This window comes from Panicum virgatum, chromosome 9K (genome assembly GCF_016808335.1).
Source record: "Panicum virgatum strain AP13 chromosome 9K, P.virgatum_v5, whole genome shotgun sequence".
Taxonomy (NCBI): Eukaryota; Viridiplantae; Streptophyta; class Magnoliopsida; order Poales; family Poaceae; genus Panicum; species Panicum virgatum.
In genome coordinates, this window is record NC_053144.1 from 15790641 (window position 1) to 15804617 (window position 13977).

The window sequence follows — 13977 nt, forward strand, 5'->3', positions numbered from 1 at the left end:
CTACACTCAGTTGCTGGACATGTCGCCTTTTTGTGGGCCAACATTCAGCACCATATAACATCGCCGGGCGAATCGCTGTCCTATAGAATTTGCCTTTTAGCTTTTGTGGCACCCTCCTGTCACAGAGGATGCCAGAAGCTTGACGCCATTTCAACCAAGCCAGCTGAGATTCTATGCCTAACATCTTCATCAATATCACCATCCTTTTGTAGCATCGATCCTAGATACCGAAAAATATCCTTTTGGAGCACCACTTGCCCATCGAGACTAACATCTCCACCCTCATGCATAGCCGCGCTGAAATCGCACATCATGTACTCAGTCTTAGTCCTACTAAGTTTGAACTGACTCATCATCAAGATTGCATATCAGCATTTCCTCTTCATCCAGAAGCACAGTGCAGCATGTCACATCTCATGACCAAGCACCATATATAGCAGAGTAATTATCGAATATATCATCCCGCAACCTTTACATACATCGATCAAGCCGCTTATTTACTCAGACACAAAATATATAGTAGATTACACACGAGGCGCCGGAAGGAATCACCCCAAGGCAGCGCCTCAGACTTCAGAACAAACACTACGGAGCAAGTAGGGGATTGACCACATGGCCAACAAACAGCACGACACCAGAGGTATCTTCTCGGATCAGGAACAGGAATGGGTGATCTGCGACAAAATCCACAGGCAGACAGAGCATAAGCCGCTTAATCCCTACAGCAGATGCGGCTGCAGCCTCTGTTCCTTCCTCGTTAACTTCCACAAACGACTTGTGAAAAATGGATGAAACACACAAGTTCTGTCCCATTGGCAGATCAACCAACTCCGACAGATCTGCTTCTGAACTCAGTGGCAGATGGAGTCCCAAACCACTTAGCAAATCGGATGCTTCAAATCCAAAGGATATCTTGAACTTGGGAACTTTGAACTGCCCAACCGGAATTGTTCTCATTGGGATATGCTTCTCCAGGAACTCTGGTTCAGAGCTCAACTTTTCAGCCAAGCTCCAGATGCCATCTTGTGCTTCTGGAAGAAGAATGTACATGGAGAACTGCCTCTTGTCCCCACCTTGCTGGTATGGAAGCTTAAGCACCTTCAAGTTATTGTAAGACGCAATATATTGCTTGTCTGTGCTGGACATGAATGGTGCTTGAACTGAGCTCCCATCAAGAAGGCGGAACTCGCTATCTTTGGTTTTAGAAGCATCAAACTTCTGAGTCCAAGCTCCTTTGAAATAGAGCGCATTACCAAGAACAAGCCTGGTGGTGTGGTCAACTGAACCTGGGGGGAGGATCTCTTTGATCAGACCAGATGTGATTTTTTCCACCCATGAGTTCACTTGACCAGCAGCTTCAGCAGCCTGAGCAACAAGAATGAATATATCAGTGCTTCATAATGATGTGAAAAGCATAAACAAAATCATCCTGAAGTTCCCAAAACAATTGAAACAGTGCAACAATACAAGTACGTAGAATAAACCGAGGTAGCCATTATATATTAAATGTGCCACCAAGATAGACAAAACAGAAACCATTTCTAATCAAACAGACAAAACAGAAACCATTTCTAATCAAACAGACTTTAGATAGTGGGAAGTGAACCGAAAATCAATGTACTACCATCATCACAGGGCAGTCTTATGAGAAGGAAATTATATGCAACACGAAACAGTTCACATTACTATCTAATTGGTCAAGATACAACAACATATGCATAGTAAAATAAACCACGGCAGAACCCTACTGGAGAAAATGGTGATACATTCAACTGCATATCCACATTTTCTAAATGTTTCAACTTATAACATTCCTAATGGTCTAAATTACATATTCAGCTCTAGAGCCTTCAAAATCTCAAGGATGCACCCAGCGCGAACAACAAATCCTAAAGAAGGGTCCTAAATCCTGAATTTGCCGATTAGACTGCAAAAATAGCATCCATATATTGTACTCATTCACAGGCCAGCACCCATCAAATATCGAATGGAATTTATCAAATTTCTGTGCAAGATTCAAGGCTACAAAGATTAGGGAAGAAGTAAGAGCATCTCCAAGAGTTTGCCATATTTTACTTGGCATATCTTGTGTTTTGCCAACTTCTAAAAAGATATGCCAAGTAAAAAAAGAGCTTATCTCCAACAGTTTGGCATAATTCACTTGCCAAATCCAGATCTAACTTACATCAGGAACCCTGAGAGAAACAAAATTATATTTATGCTCTTCCACCTCTTGAAAACTTAAATCAGGAACCCTTCTCTGTTATTTTTTTTTCACCCTCCCACCTGATTAGAAACCACGATGCCAACCGCGCGCCGCGCGCGTATATTTACGCGCTGGAGGCTGGTTTTTCCCAAGTTGCCAAAAATTACCAAGTCTTTTGCCAAACTGTTGGAGGAGTATTTTTAACGTTTTTGCCAAAAATCTAAGATGGCAACTCGATTTGCCAAATTGCTGGAGATGCTCTAAAGCTCTAAAAACATCTAGATCTATGAAGCATATAACCTCAGTATAACGCAGAACTGTGCTTATCATGATACTTCAAATATTATTCCCAGTGCCACTTAAGTAACCTTCAAATATTTTTACCAATGCTAATCAGGGAACCTTCAAATATTGTTCCCAATGCCAATTAAGGAACCTCTACAGTCTCATTTCATAATCACTTAAGCAGAAATCAGCTAATCTAGCAAATCTGCCCCATTGCGGACATAGCAAGATTTGTTCATTTCTCAGCCAAACAATCTTTACTTCTTTAGTAACTACGGTGGCAGTTCGCAAGTCTAAAAAGCAGCACGCCGGGACGGGGATCAAACCTTTTTCTGGAAGTCGACGGATTGGGTCTCGGCCCTGTACTTGCCCACGGCGACCTCCCCGAAGGCCGGCTTGAGCTTCAGCGAGGCGTCTACGAAGACGCCGTCGGCGAAGGCGACGCGCGGGCCGCCGCCGGCGGACCCGTCAGCGAGCACGACCTGCACCACCTGCTCGGCGAGCGCGTGGAGGCCCTCGGCGGCGCCTGGCCCGTCGCCTCCCAGGGTGGCGGCGAGCTGGTCGCGGGTGGCGCCCCCGGCCCCGGCGGCGAGGAGGCTGAGCGCGACGTGGAGGGAGAGCGGGGAGAAGGCGGCGTTGGCGGCGGGTGCGGCGGCGGCGGCGGGGGAGGAGAGCAAGGCGGCGAGGCGGAGCGCGAAGCGGGTCTGGTGCGCGATGGAGAGGCGGATGTCGGCGGCGGCCATAGTCGGTCGGTCGGTTGGGCCCACTTGGATGAGACTCGCGGCTCGCCGGAGAGGAAAGTGGAGGACTGATCGGGGTCGTGCGATTTCCAAGTCTTGCGGGGTGTTTTGGGTTATTATATAATTATTGTTGGACAGCGCGAGTGCGCGACCCTCGGAGAATGCAAATGCAACGCAACAGGGCCCATAGTTTTCTAACACCTGTTTTCAAGCCGTTTGATACTGCACATAATAGAATAGTACTAAAAAAATCTAAGATACTATGAAAGTACTTTTGAAGATAATGCATGCTTAGGAAACTGTGTTAATTTCTTCAAAAAAAAACTATGTGTTATCTTCAAATCCTTAATGTATCCAAGTATATTTAAAAGATACTCCCTCCATACTTAGTAAAGGAAGTCGTTTTGGACAACGACACGATTTTCAAAACACAATTTTGACTTCTTGTTTATATAAAAATATTTGTCAAAAAATAATATATGTATATTTCTATGAAAGTATTTTTCAAAATAAATCTATTCATATAATTTTCATATTTTTTAGTTCAACAACTTGAGAGTTATTCATAATTTATATTTCTAAGGTTTGACTCAAATTTTGTCCTAACCAACTTCTTTTACCAGTATGGAGGGAGTACTGTAAGTGAAATTTTATAAACATTTAACCGAATGATATCCAAATAAACTACTTATGATTCGATGAAGTAGTGTCTTTCCAGTACGAGCTATACGTAGCAATTACCTAGATCCTCCCTCTAATCTAATAGTTCATGGGACCCGCAAAAAATAATCTAATAGTTCATGGGACATGTATTTATGCTTGTTGCGTTTTGCTTTGACTCTCATGCATTGTGATCTCTATCTCGTATTTTTTTTTCTATTAACAATCTGTCCTGCACAATCTTTTATACCCTCCAGCTAGGGATGCAAGTTATATGTAGGTTGGGTCATTGGATTGATCCAAAAACTTGATAAAAAAACTAGGATGGTATTATAATTTAAAATGAGAAATGAACTAGAATGATATGCTATTGCAATTATTTAGTTGACTCAGAAAATATCACTAGATACTCACTTGCATCCCTATTTTTAGGGGTGGAGGGAAAGGTGCCGAGGCATGGGCCGCATGGCACCCTATCTGTTTGTTTGGTTTCAAGGATTAAAAGATTTAGTTCCATCACATCGGATATTTGGACACCCACTAAAAACATTAAATGTAGGATAATTATAAAATAGATTGTATAAATTGAGGCTAATTGTCAAGACGAATTCATTAAACCTAATTAGATCATAATTATTTGACAATATTGTGCTACAGTAACATGTACTGATTATGACTAATTAGGCTTAATGGGGTTATTTCGACAATTAGCCGTGACTTTTTGCAATTAGTTTTGCAATTAGCCCTCATTTAGTCCATCTAATCGGTGTTACAAGAGAGGACTAAAATTTATTTCCTAGGATCCACACACCTACATGTATCAATCCCAAAGTAACATTTTTTTTGCTGCGGGTAATCCCAAAGTAACCTTAACCCTTGCTAATTAAGGTGTTGGATTGGATAATTAATTAGTGAGCTCTTATATGAACCAGTTACCTCAACCTAAATGGGTTCACAGCACATCCATAAATTTTGAATTTTCTGCACCCCCAACCACCTATAATCGCAAAAACATAGCTCCGCCCTAAATACTGTCCACAGTTCAATCCATTTTGTTCATAAGTACTCATAGACTCATAGTCACAGCATCACAATGTGCCATTTTGCCAGAAAGAAATGCATTTATCATTTGTGCCATTTTGCCACAGCAGATAGCTCTTGTTGAAGTTTGAACTTGAAGCGCTTTTTTTTTTACTAGTGAAAGCTGTGTTTGAACTTGAAGCACATACATCAAATGTTCTCAACTTTCAACCTTCCACCGAGCGCCGCAGCCACAGCCTCCACCGCGCCCCGGGGCGGAGCTATAGTGATATCTAGGTATTCCCAAAAATACCTAACTTTTGCTCTAAGAAAAACTAAAGACCTAAATTTTTTAGAAAAAAAATCAAACATACCTTAAGCTTATAAACATATACATTTTTTTGAGGGATTATAAACATATACATATATAAAGCTGGGTCTGTTTATTTGTTTCTAGCCCAGCGATCCACCAGCCAGCCCAACGGCGCAACTGGCCCGTAAACAGCCGCACACCCCACCGGCCCAGCAACGCCTCTCTCTCTCTCTCTCTCTCTCTCTCTCTCTCTCTCTCTCGCGGAATGCACGCACAGAGACGCACGTTTGACGCCCCGAAACCTTTCTCCCCTTCTCCCTGCCGCACTGCTGCTTCCCCAATCCCCCAAATCCACTTATCCACCCCAGGCCCGGCGGATGCCGTCCTGACTCCGCACCCGCGGGGAGGCTGGGAGCCTGGGACAGGCCGGCCGTCGGCGACTGGCCGTGGCCAGAAGGGCCTGACCGCCTGAGCCCTGAGGGCGAGGCAAGGCAACGAGGCTGCGAGGGCCGACCGGCGGAGAGCTGACGCTTGGGTGAGCGAGGAGGAAGGTGAGCACATCTATACCAATCCTCTCTCATGTGCATGGCTGCATTTAGTCCTACCGATAACTTTGCTAGTTGGGACGAAGACAAGTTGATTAAGCTTGCTCAGTTTTTATCATAGTGATTTCACAAGCACAGAGACGAACCATCTTCCATCTGCACTCAGACTCTTGCTTACTGAAGTGCGTAGAGATGAAAGGTTTAGAAAAGTGAAAAGCCTTGCGGAGCTTTCCATTATGCTTGTTAACACAAAGATGCACAATAGACATGATGTTGTTTACAAGCTTCTCAAATTGGTGCTAGTACTTCCAGTTGCCACTGCTAGTGTTGAGAGAATATTTTCTGCCATGAACTATGTGAAGAATAAATTGAGAAATAAGATGGGGGATTAATATTTGAATGATTGCTTGGTCACATTTAGCGCGAGTTCTTTTTGCAAGTTAACGAATGTGATATCATTAACCGCTTCCAAGCCATGAAGGAATGCAAAGTTAAAGCTACCCTTAGAACCCACGAAGCAACAGAAAGTTAGAGCTACTTTGTAATTTTTTATTTATGCATTTTGTAAGTTTTTTTTTTCATTTCATGGATATCTTAGAACTGATTAATTGAAGAACTTGTACCTTTATTTTTTTATTATCAGTTTTGATATAGGGGGGGTGGATTACTGTTCACTGAACATTTTTTTGAGTTAGAAGATGGGAATACCCAACTCTAGAATCCTGGCTCCGCCACTGCTTCACATCTGCCCGTCCCCGCCTCGGCCCTGCCAGCGCCGATGCTGCCAGGTCACGGACACCGCGCTCTCGCCTGCGTCGGGCCGCCGCGCCGTCGCCCTGGCTGGCATCGCCGCCTGGCTCGCCACTGCTGTCGGGCGTGAGTACCATCTCCATTTCCTGTGTTCCGTTTGAGCGGCGACCTGGTTCCGCTGTGCGTGTGCGCGCGACTGATTTTGGTGTGCCCGAACTGCCGCTTGTTTCAGGGGCGGACGCGGCCAGTCCATTAGACAAGTACGTCAAGAGGTATTCAGCCCTGTCCTGCCCTCACCTGCTTTGGATTCCTGCGCACTGTGACATTAGTTTTGCAGAACACCTTATTTCCTCTTCCTGTCCCTGAATTGTTGCCGTCAGGAAGAAGCTGGAGCCTCTGGAGACCTATGTTCCAGCTGTGCTGCTGACTATTGACCAGTTCGTTGATCTAGGTAATTCACAACTGATAAGTAGGGTAATCAGTATCCCACAATATCATCTTAATTGGTACCACTTTGGGCAACGTTGGCTGATGCACGGCAAGTAGTGTCAAATATGAATTATATTTAGTCATAAATGAGTCTCTCTTTCTGGGTACTTCAAATTCGAATCCTTAATTTCTATCTGCTTGAATGCTTCTCATAGTGCAATCTGTTGAAACTAGACACAAACCGGTCCTTCTTATTTACTTTGCTGCTACAGATGAATGTACATTTATTTTGACTAAAAATGCTACTGTTATGATTTTTTTTTTAAATGTCAATATTTCGAGTAGGTGTTTTAATATGATAGAGCCTATCCATAAAAGATTCTCCTGTACATGATTCATTGCAGAGAAATCCTTAGAATTTGAGAAACCAAGGTTCGACAAGACCAGATCATTACTTCGCTCCGGACCAGCATCATCTCTACGAATCAACATTCGGGCAGTAAGTTAGTGAAGATCAATGAATCATTAATCATGTTCTTTCATGCACAAGTCGATACCGCGATAGGCTGATAGGTTGTGTTAGCATAATGCAATTTCGTCATCCGAATGATGCCAACTGAATTCGTGTGACAAAAAACTTAATGCAGGTGGCACCATATGCCGACACTAATGGTCAAGGCAAAGCTGCATCGGACTCTGTGGACGAATGCTTACGGTAAGCATGTTCCTCTTTCCCGAGTGCACTTCTTTGCAGAATAAACTGTGAGAGGTTATGACATTTGTTTCCTGTGTTTTCCTATAGCATTGGAAGATCTCGACTCGCTGCTACTACATGCATCACGGAACGACCCCTCAGCATCCGTTGAGACCATGAGGAGCAAGATCAGTGTTGCCCTTGGAGCATTAGACAAGTACTAGCAAATGAAAAGCCCATCTACATCTTGAAATCAATAGGGATCATCAGTCATCACTCACATCTCACCTTTTCCTTCCGTCTTTTCAGTCTGTTGCAAACTGTGCCATCTGCGGTCCTGGATAAAGGAAAGGCGATTGTTGATGCATACCGTACTCCCGCAGATGATTATGTTGAGGAAAATGCTGCCGAGTTGGATCCCAAGCTGAAACAGTTGGAGGATATTCTTTTAAGCCTGAATTTTGTTAAGTCCAACCTTATGTACTGACTACTTCCAGCGATGACTGTATTGTATAGTGAAATTTAGAGAGAGAGAGAGATCAGTACACCAATTTCCCTTTTTTTTGTAATACTTCCTTATGTTTATACTATACTAATCAAATATTGTCTTTGTGTCTCACCACTTCCTTATGTGGTTCACAACATCCATAATTTTTGAATTTTCTGCACCCCCAACCTCCTATGATCACAAAAACATAGCTCCGCCCTAAATACTGTCCACAATTCAATCCACTTTGTTCCTAAGTACTCATATTCACAACATCGCAATGTGCCATTTTTCCACAAAGAAATGCATTTATCATTTCTGCCATTTTGCCACAACAGATAGCTCTTGTTTGAAGTTTGAACTTGAAGCTCTCTGTTTTTTTTTAAACTAGTGAAAGCTCTTGTTTGAACTTGAAGCGCATACATCAACATGTTCTCGGCTTCCAGCCTTCCACCGAGCGCCGCAGCCTCGGCCTCCACCGCGCCGCCGCCCGTACGCCACTAACGTCTCCGTCAATCAATGGCCGCCGCCTCGGCCTCCACCGCGCCGCCGCCGGGTGAGACGCCTGCCCCGGCCTCGTCCGCCCCCGGCCGGCCGCCTCCGGACCCGCTCCCGTCCGCGGAGCGCCCCCGCCCGCGCTGCCGCGTCCGCGAGGTGAACTCGCGCTACCTCTCCGCGCCGCTCCCCGCCCAGGCCCGTCGCCTCTCCACCTCGTCGCCCCACTCCACGTCCTTGCCGTCTCCCGCACGCGGCGCGCAGCAGCACCACCGCGACGCACTCGCCCCCGCCTCCGCCTCCGGCCCCTTCGTCTTCGGCCTCATCGACGAGAACCGCCCGCCGCCCACGCCGGGCTCGCGCAAGCTCTGCGCGGCCCCGGACCTGTTCGACGCAATGCACCGCCCGCGCCCGGGCCCGGATGGCCTGAACACGCCCGCTCGTCTCGCCGCTAGTGCCTCCCGCGCCACCGCCACTCCCAGCCCGAGGATCCTCCGCCCGTCCAAAACCTCTGCTAACGTGGCCGCGGCGGCGCTCCAGGACCGCAGGGGCTGCGCGCGGCCGTCGACGCCAGCGCGCGCCAGCTTCAGCTTCCGCGGCGCCTCGCCTAAGCCCTCGCACGCACCGGCGGCGGCCATCGACTTCTGCGCACCAGCGCCCTGCCCTCGCCGCGCCCCGTGCTCTGAGGTTGGGTCATCACTGCAAATGACAGAAGGGTCCCGGCGGCCACCATTCTGCTTCCGCGCACTCGACGTGGCGCTGTCAGAATGCAAACCAACACTTCCAAAACCTCCGGTGAAGCCGCCGCAGACACCTGCACACAAGGTAGTGGTCAAGAAGGGCGCAGTGATCGGAGGCAACAAGGGTGCGGGGAAGCAGGAGGATGTGCACCAGCTGCGGATTCTGGAAAATAGCCGCATGCAGTACAGGTTCTTGAATGCCCGAGCGGAGGCGGTGGCGATGGCCAAGAATGCAGCAGCTGAGGTGATGAATACTTTAAGTTGTAGCCCTTGTCTCACCACTGTTTTTTGATTGGATGCTTGATTGTGGTAATCATGGTGTTATTTGTCTGTTGGGTCTACAGACATCACTCTATGGGCTCTCGGTGAGGATGGCTGGTCTGCAGGAATCTGTTGCACAAAAGAAGGCAGAATTGGAGTTTCTCAAGATGTTGGAGAGGGTGCATTCTGTTGTTGGTGCTCAGGTACGGCAAAGTTGTATTATGCTGTTTCTAAAAAATGTGGACGTAGCTTTAGGTACCTCATCGTGGTGAAGAAAACAGTTGAATGCTATGTGAGTGGCTTTTGGTTTTCAGAATATGGAATTAGTTACACACATATTATGGGCTTTGCCCATATGGTTTTATCCATACTTATATTAACTGATCACAAAACACTAATCTTATTAGGAACAACAAAACAATTGGGTGCATTTTTCTTGTGGGAGAGCATGCACTCATCCCTAGTTAATCACAGCTTCCTCAAGAATAGGTATAGCACAGAATACTTTTATGGCTAGGGTCTGAGGGCAGTAGTTGTGCATGAGGCAGCACTGTGGTGCCTTGCGCACTAGGAAGGTAGCCAGAATATATGTCAATAGTTTCTCGTTATTTGGATAAGTCTCATGTTGAAGTAGTTTTCTTAGTGTCCAACCAACCTTAGAATATTGGTTGATATGAGCTCTCGGCTGTTCTTCTGACTATGCATGCACATTGCATAAGTTCACCATTTCAAAACAAAGTTATTGTTTAGCACGGTCTTTCCTTCACTGTTAAAAAGACATCTGACAGTTTTATGGACATTTTCTGACCTCTGTTTTCTGTCACAATCCTCTGCTTCTCACTTGTCTCATCATAACGGTGCTCAAATAGAGCCATTTCATAAATCTTTATGCACTCATCAGTGAAGCATATTGGATTCTCTCAACTTAAATTTAAATATTAACATCCAATGCCTGCTGAAAGGCTATGAATTGAAGACGTCTGTATCAAATTCTTGACTTACGCGCATCAGTATTTGTGCATTCTAAACATCAGATGCCTTTCTTGGAACAATGGAGTGAACTTGAGACAGAACATTATAGTTGCCTCGGAAGAGGAACAGCAGCCCTCCATGCTGCTTCATCATGTGTTCTGACCAGAGGGAACATTACGGTAAGCTTTAAATGTTAAAAGTAAGGACATGCTATTTATATCTGATCCAGTTTATTCATTTTGCTACACATCAATTTCTTTAATTTCTTATGGTATACTGTGTCCATTGTTTATACACTTATGCTTGTGATAATATTTCAGATCAATATTGGAGGCATCAATGAAACTCTTCAATCTGCAACGAAAATTCTGGAAGAACTGCCTCCTTCTGTTGAAAAACTATCTGAAAAGGTAAAGAGAATGTAAAAATTTGATGTAGCCATGATTCACATCTTGCATTTGGGTGTGCGACCTCATACACCATTCCTTTTTATGAAAGTGAATACCATCAATTCGCAGCATTCTTGGGTAATGTAACCATAAAGCAACATGAGCTAAAATAGTTGCCAGTATCACTGCTGCTTCATACATGGCAATAGAAATATCCAGAATATACCTTGTGGAGCAATCTGACGTGGTCTATGACTATAGTTGTTTTCTTTTAGGAGTTCTTTGCTAGAAGTAATACATCAGGTCGTAATGATTAATGTGGTGATAGATACTAATGTTATTAGTAAATGGGAATCGATAACCTGTGTCACGTCCTAGCACATGGATTGCTGATTTCCTCCCACTACTAAAAAAACAGTCCTCTATGATCATTTTCCTTTCGAGTTTTTACTGGAACTAATTGACAATCTTGCAATTAAGTTTCAAGAAGTTGAGGATATCGCCCCCAGCCTTGCAGAAGTGGTGGGAAGCGAACAAATGTTGCTTGAAGAGTGTGCCAACCTCTTACATCAAGCGCTCAATATGCAGGTGCGGTTTCATCAAAACAAAATGATTACCTTGATCGGCATAAATTCAGTTCTATTCAATCATTCGTATGTGGCAATATGTTTGGCTTTTTACGTGATGCTACGCTGTACTGATGGTATTAGACATTCCAATTGTGTAGGTGATGGAAGACAGCCTGAGGGTACAACTCTTGCACCTGAGAAGTCAAGACAAAGAAAAAACATGAAGGCGATAAGCCAATAATCTTGTAGGTTGGGTAGTGGAGCAAATTTTGGCCGCTAGCTGTTAATGTCGAACAGCTACACAAGATTGTGTTAGCAGACTATGTGTTGCTAACACAATCCTGTATAGCTGTTCTGGGCAATCATAGTAGAACAAAAATGTCGTTAATTGTAGACTTGTAGTTATAGTCAAGTTTAGATGATATAGAGGGGCTCAGAACATATTGATAGAGAAGACTCAGGAAAGGTCCTCGGATCAAGAAATATCTAATCGGTTGTAGTACAGCTTTTGTTCTAGCTAGCAACATATAGTCTGCTATATATAGAAGTAGTAAAATTGTCAAGGGCTCAGAGATGTTTGTGTTAGAAACGAAAACATCCTCTCACGTCCCACGCTTTGACGCGTATGTGAATCATCATCTGTATAAAGAACTAAAGATCTTCAAGAACAAAATTGGACAGCACATGGATGCTGGAGCAGGTGGTGGAGCATCATATTGTGGGTTGTGATTCGGCTTCGAGTTGATGTGGCTTATTCGTAGCGCAGAGTTTGCCGAGCTCCGTACATGGATCAAAGCTTTTATGGACAACAGGGACAACACTATATAGTCAATCCTCTCCCAACAGGGACAACACTGGCGCTATTTGGTTTAGTAGCGCTAGACTACTCTAGCAAACTTTGATCATCAATTAGGAGTATTAATTAAGGGAATATATTAGGTGCAAATCAACCCCTCCGTGCAAACTTCAATCTGGGCTACTTGGCGAGACGAATCTAATGAGATCTTTGACTATATAATTAAAGAATGGTTACTATAGCATTATTGTAACAACTTATGAATTAATTAGGCTCATTAGATTCATCGCGTAAAGTTGCATCCATCCGTGACAAGGTTTTACAAATAAATTTTATTTATAATTTCGTGCATGTAAAATTCTCTTTAGGACTTGGTGTGCTAGGATGAACCCAGCAAGATTCTGCTTCGTGCTAGGCTAGCACATGGAGTAGCGCATGGTCGCATGGAGCATCAGAATGAACGCTGCATTCAAGGGCGGAGACAGGGGGGCGGGCAGAGGCAAATTTATATTGGACATTTGAATTTTGATTAAATTTTTATATAAATTAGTATGATTGATCTCTCCTAATAATAATAAAAAAATAACCCCTGCCTGCATGAGTTGCTGGCGCACGCAGGGTGGAGCCTCCGGGTGGCTGTCGCCAGCCGCCTTCCTCTTGCAGCTGGACACGAGAGCCGGCACGGCCGCGGACGACGACGACGCCTCGTTGCGAGGCGATCTGAACATCTTGCACAGGACGAAATCTCCCCCTCCGCCCCCGCCGCCGCCGCCGTCTTGGTCGTCGTCGAGCGCGAGCTCCACCATGCACCAGCCGTGCCTGGTGACCGCGGCCCGCGGCGCCGCCGTCCTGCAGGCCCCGTAGGACAGCGCGCGCGACTGCCCAACGCGGCGGCCGTCCGGCCCCCTGACGGGCCAGGCCGCGCCGCCGGGCTCCGAGGTCGTCCAGCACCCCTCGCCTAGCGCGCCGGCCTTGGCTGCCCGGTAGCGGCAGCGCGCGGGGCAGACGAAGTACCAGCAGATCCCGCCAGCGCCCAGCGCGGGCGCGTACCGCTCGGCGAGCTTCTCGGGCGCGACGGAGTAGACGTCGGCAACGTGGACGAAGCCGCCGCCGACGACGAAGCCCTGCTGCTGCTCGGTCCCGGCGGCCGCCATCGGCGCAGGACGAACATGATGAGGTCGTGGTCGCTGGGGGCGCGGACGACGGCCGCCGCCATGGCCGTGCCGAGCGGATGGGTGTCCTTGCCCTCTTGTACGGCGCGGATCGGGGGATGGACGTCGGCGCAGGTAGCGCCTGCATTTATGGACGTGGAAGGCGCGGCCGCCAGGCGCCCAGGCCAGCTTCGTTTTGGATTTGGGTTTTGTTACCATAGTTATCGGACTGGATTTCTTGTGCGTGGGCGGCGCATGCTTGCACGCCCGCGGACGCCTGCATTTAGGCTAGTTCCAGCGCAAAATTTTTTTATGTTGGAATCTTACTAATTTGAAGTACTAAATGAAGTCTATTTACAAAACTTTTTGCACAGATGGGTTGTAAATCGCGAGACGAATCTAATGATGCTAATTGATCCATAATTAATCAATAATTAGCAAATGGTTACTGTAGTATCAATGTTGCAAATCATGG

General features: G+C 45.9%; 4 protein-coding genes across 8 annotated transcripts; 2 read left to right on the plus strand and 2 right to left on the minus strand.

Moving 5' to 3' along the window:
• Positions 1-352: 352 nt before the first annotated feature.
• On the minus strand, positions 353-3329 carry LOC120650370 (serpin-ZXA-like). Its single transcript, XM_039927483.1, has 2 exons — positions 2818-3329; positions 353-1365 (listed from the first exon to the last, which is right to left on the minus strand). Exons 1-2 carry the CDS (start codon positions 3232-3234, stop codon positions 586-588), a joined length of 1197 nt encoding a protein of 398 aa, XP_039783417.1. The 5' UTR covers positions 3235-3329; the 3' UTR covers positions 353-585.
• Positions 3330-5481: 2152 nt separating this feature from the next.
• On the plus strand, positions 5482-8264 carry LOC120650371. Of its 5 annotated transcripts, none has more exons than XM_039927486.1 (8): positions 5482-5775; positions 6465-6645; positions 6752-6791; positions 6900-6970; positions 7353-7447; positions 7596-7663; positions 7749-7859; positions 7952-8264. In XM_039927486.1, the coding sequence occupies exons 2-8, from the start codon at positions 6468-6470 to the stop codon at positions 8127-8129; spliced, it is 741 nt and encodes a 246-aa protein (XP_039783420.1). In that variant the 5' UTR covers positions 5482-5775; positions 6465-6467; the 3' UTR covers positions 8130-8264. The 5 variants fall into 5 exon arrangements, 3 of the variants coding, with proteins under 3 accessions (XP_039783420.1, XP_039783421.1, XP_039783418.1); XM_039927487.1 differs by having other exon boundaries at positions 6468-6645; XM_039927484.1 differs by having other exon boundaries at positions 5483-5775; positions 6413-6645.
• Positions 8265-8581: 317 nt separating this feature from the next.
• LOC120650372 (protein ENDOSPERM DEFECTIVE 1-like) lies at positions 8582-12254 on the plus strand. The gene is made up of 6 exons (XM_039927488.1): positions 8582-9608; positions 9709-9828; positions 10660-10776; positions 10918-11007; positions 11467-11574; positions 11714-12254. The coding sequence occupies exons 1-6, from the start codon at positions 8649-8651 to the stop codon at positions 11777-11779; spliced, it is 1461 nt and encodes a 486-aa protein (XP_039783422.1). The 5' UTR covers positions 8582-8648; the 3' UTR covers positions 11780-12254.
• Positions 11832-13505, minus strand: LOC120647753. The gene is made up of 2 exons (XM_039924605.1): positions 12939-13505; positions 11832-11852 (listed from the first exon to the last, which is right to left on the minus strand). Exons 1-2 carry the CDS (start codon positions 13503-13505, stop codon positions 11832-11834), a joined length of 588 nt encoding a protein of 195 aa, XP_039780539.1.
• Between the last annotated feature and the right edge of the window lie 472 nt (positions 13506-13977).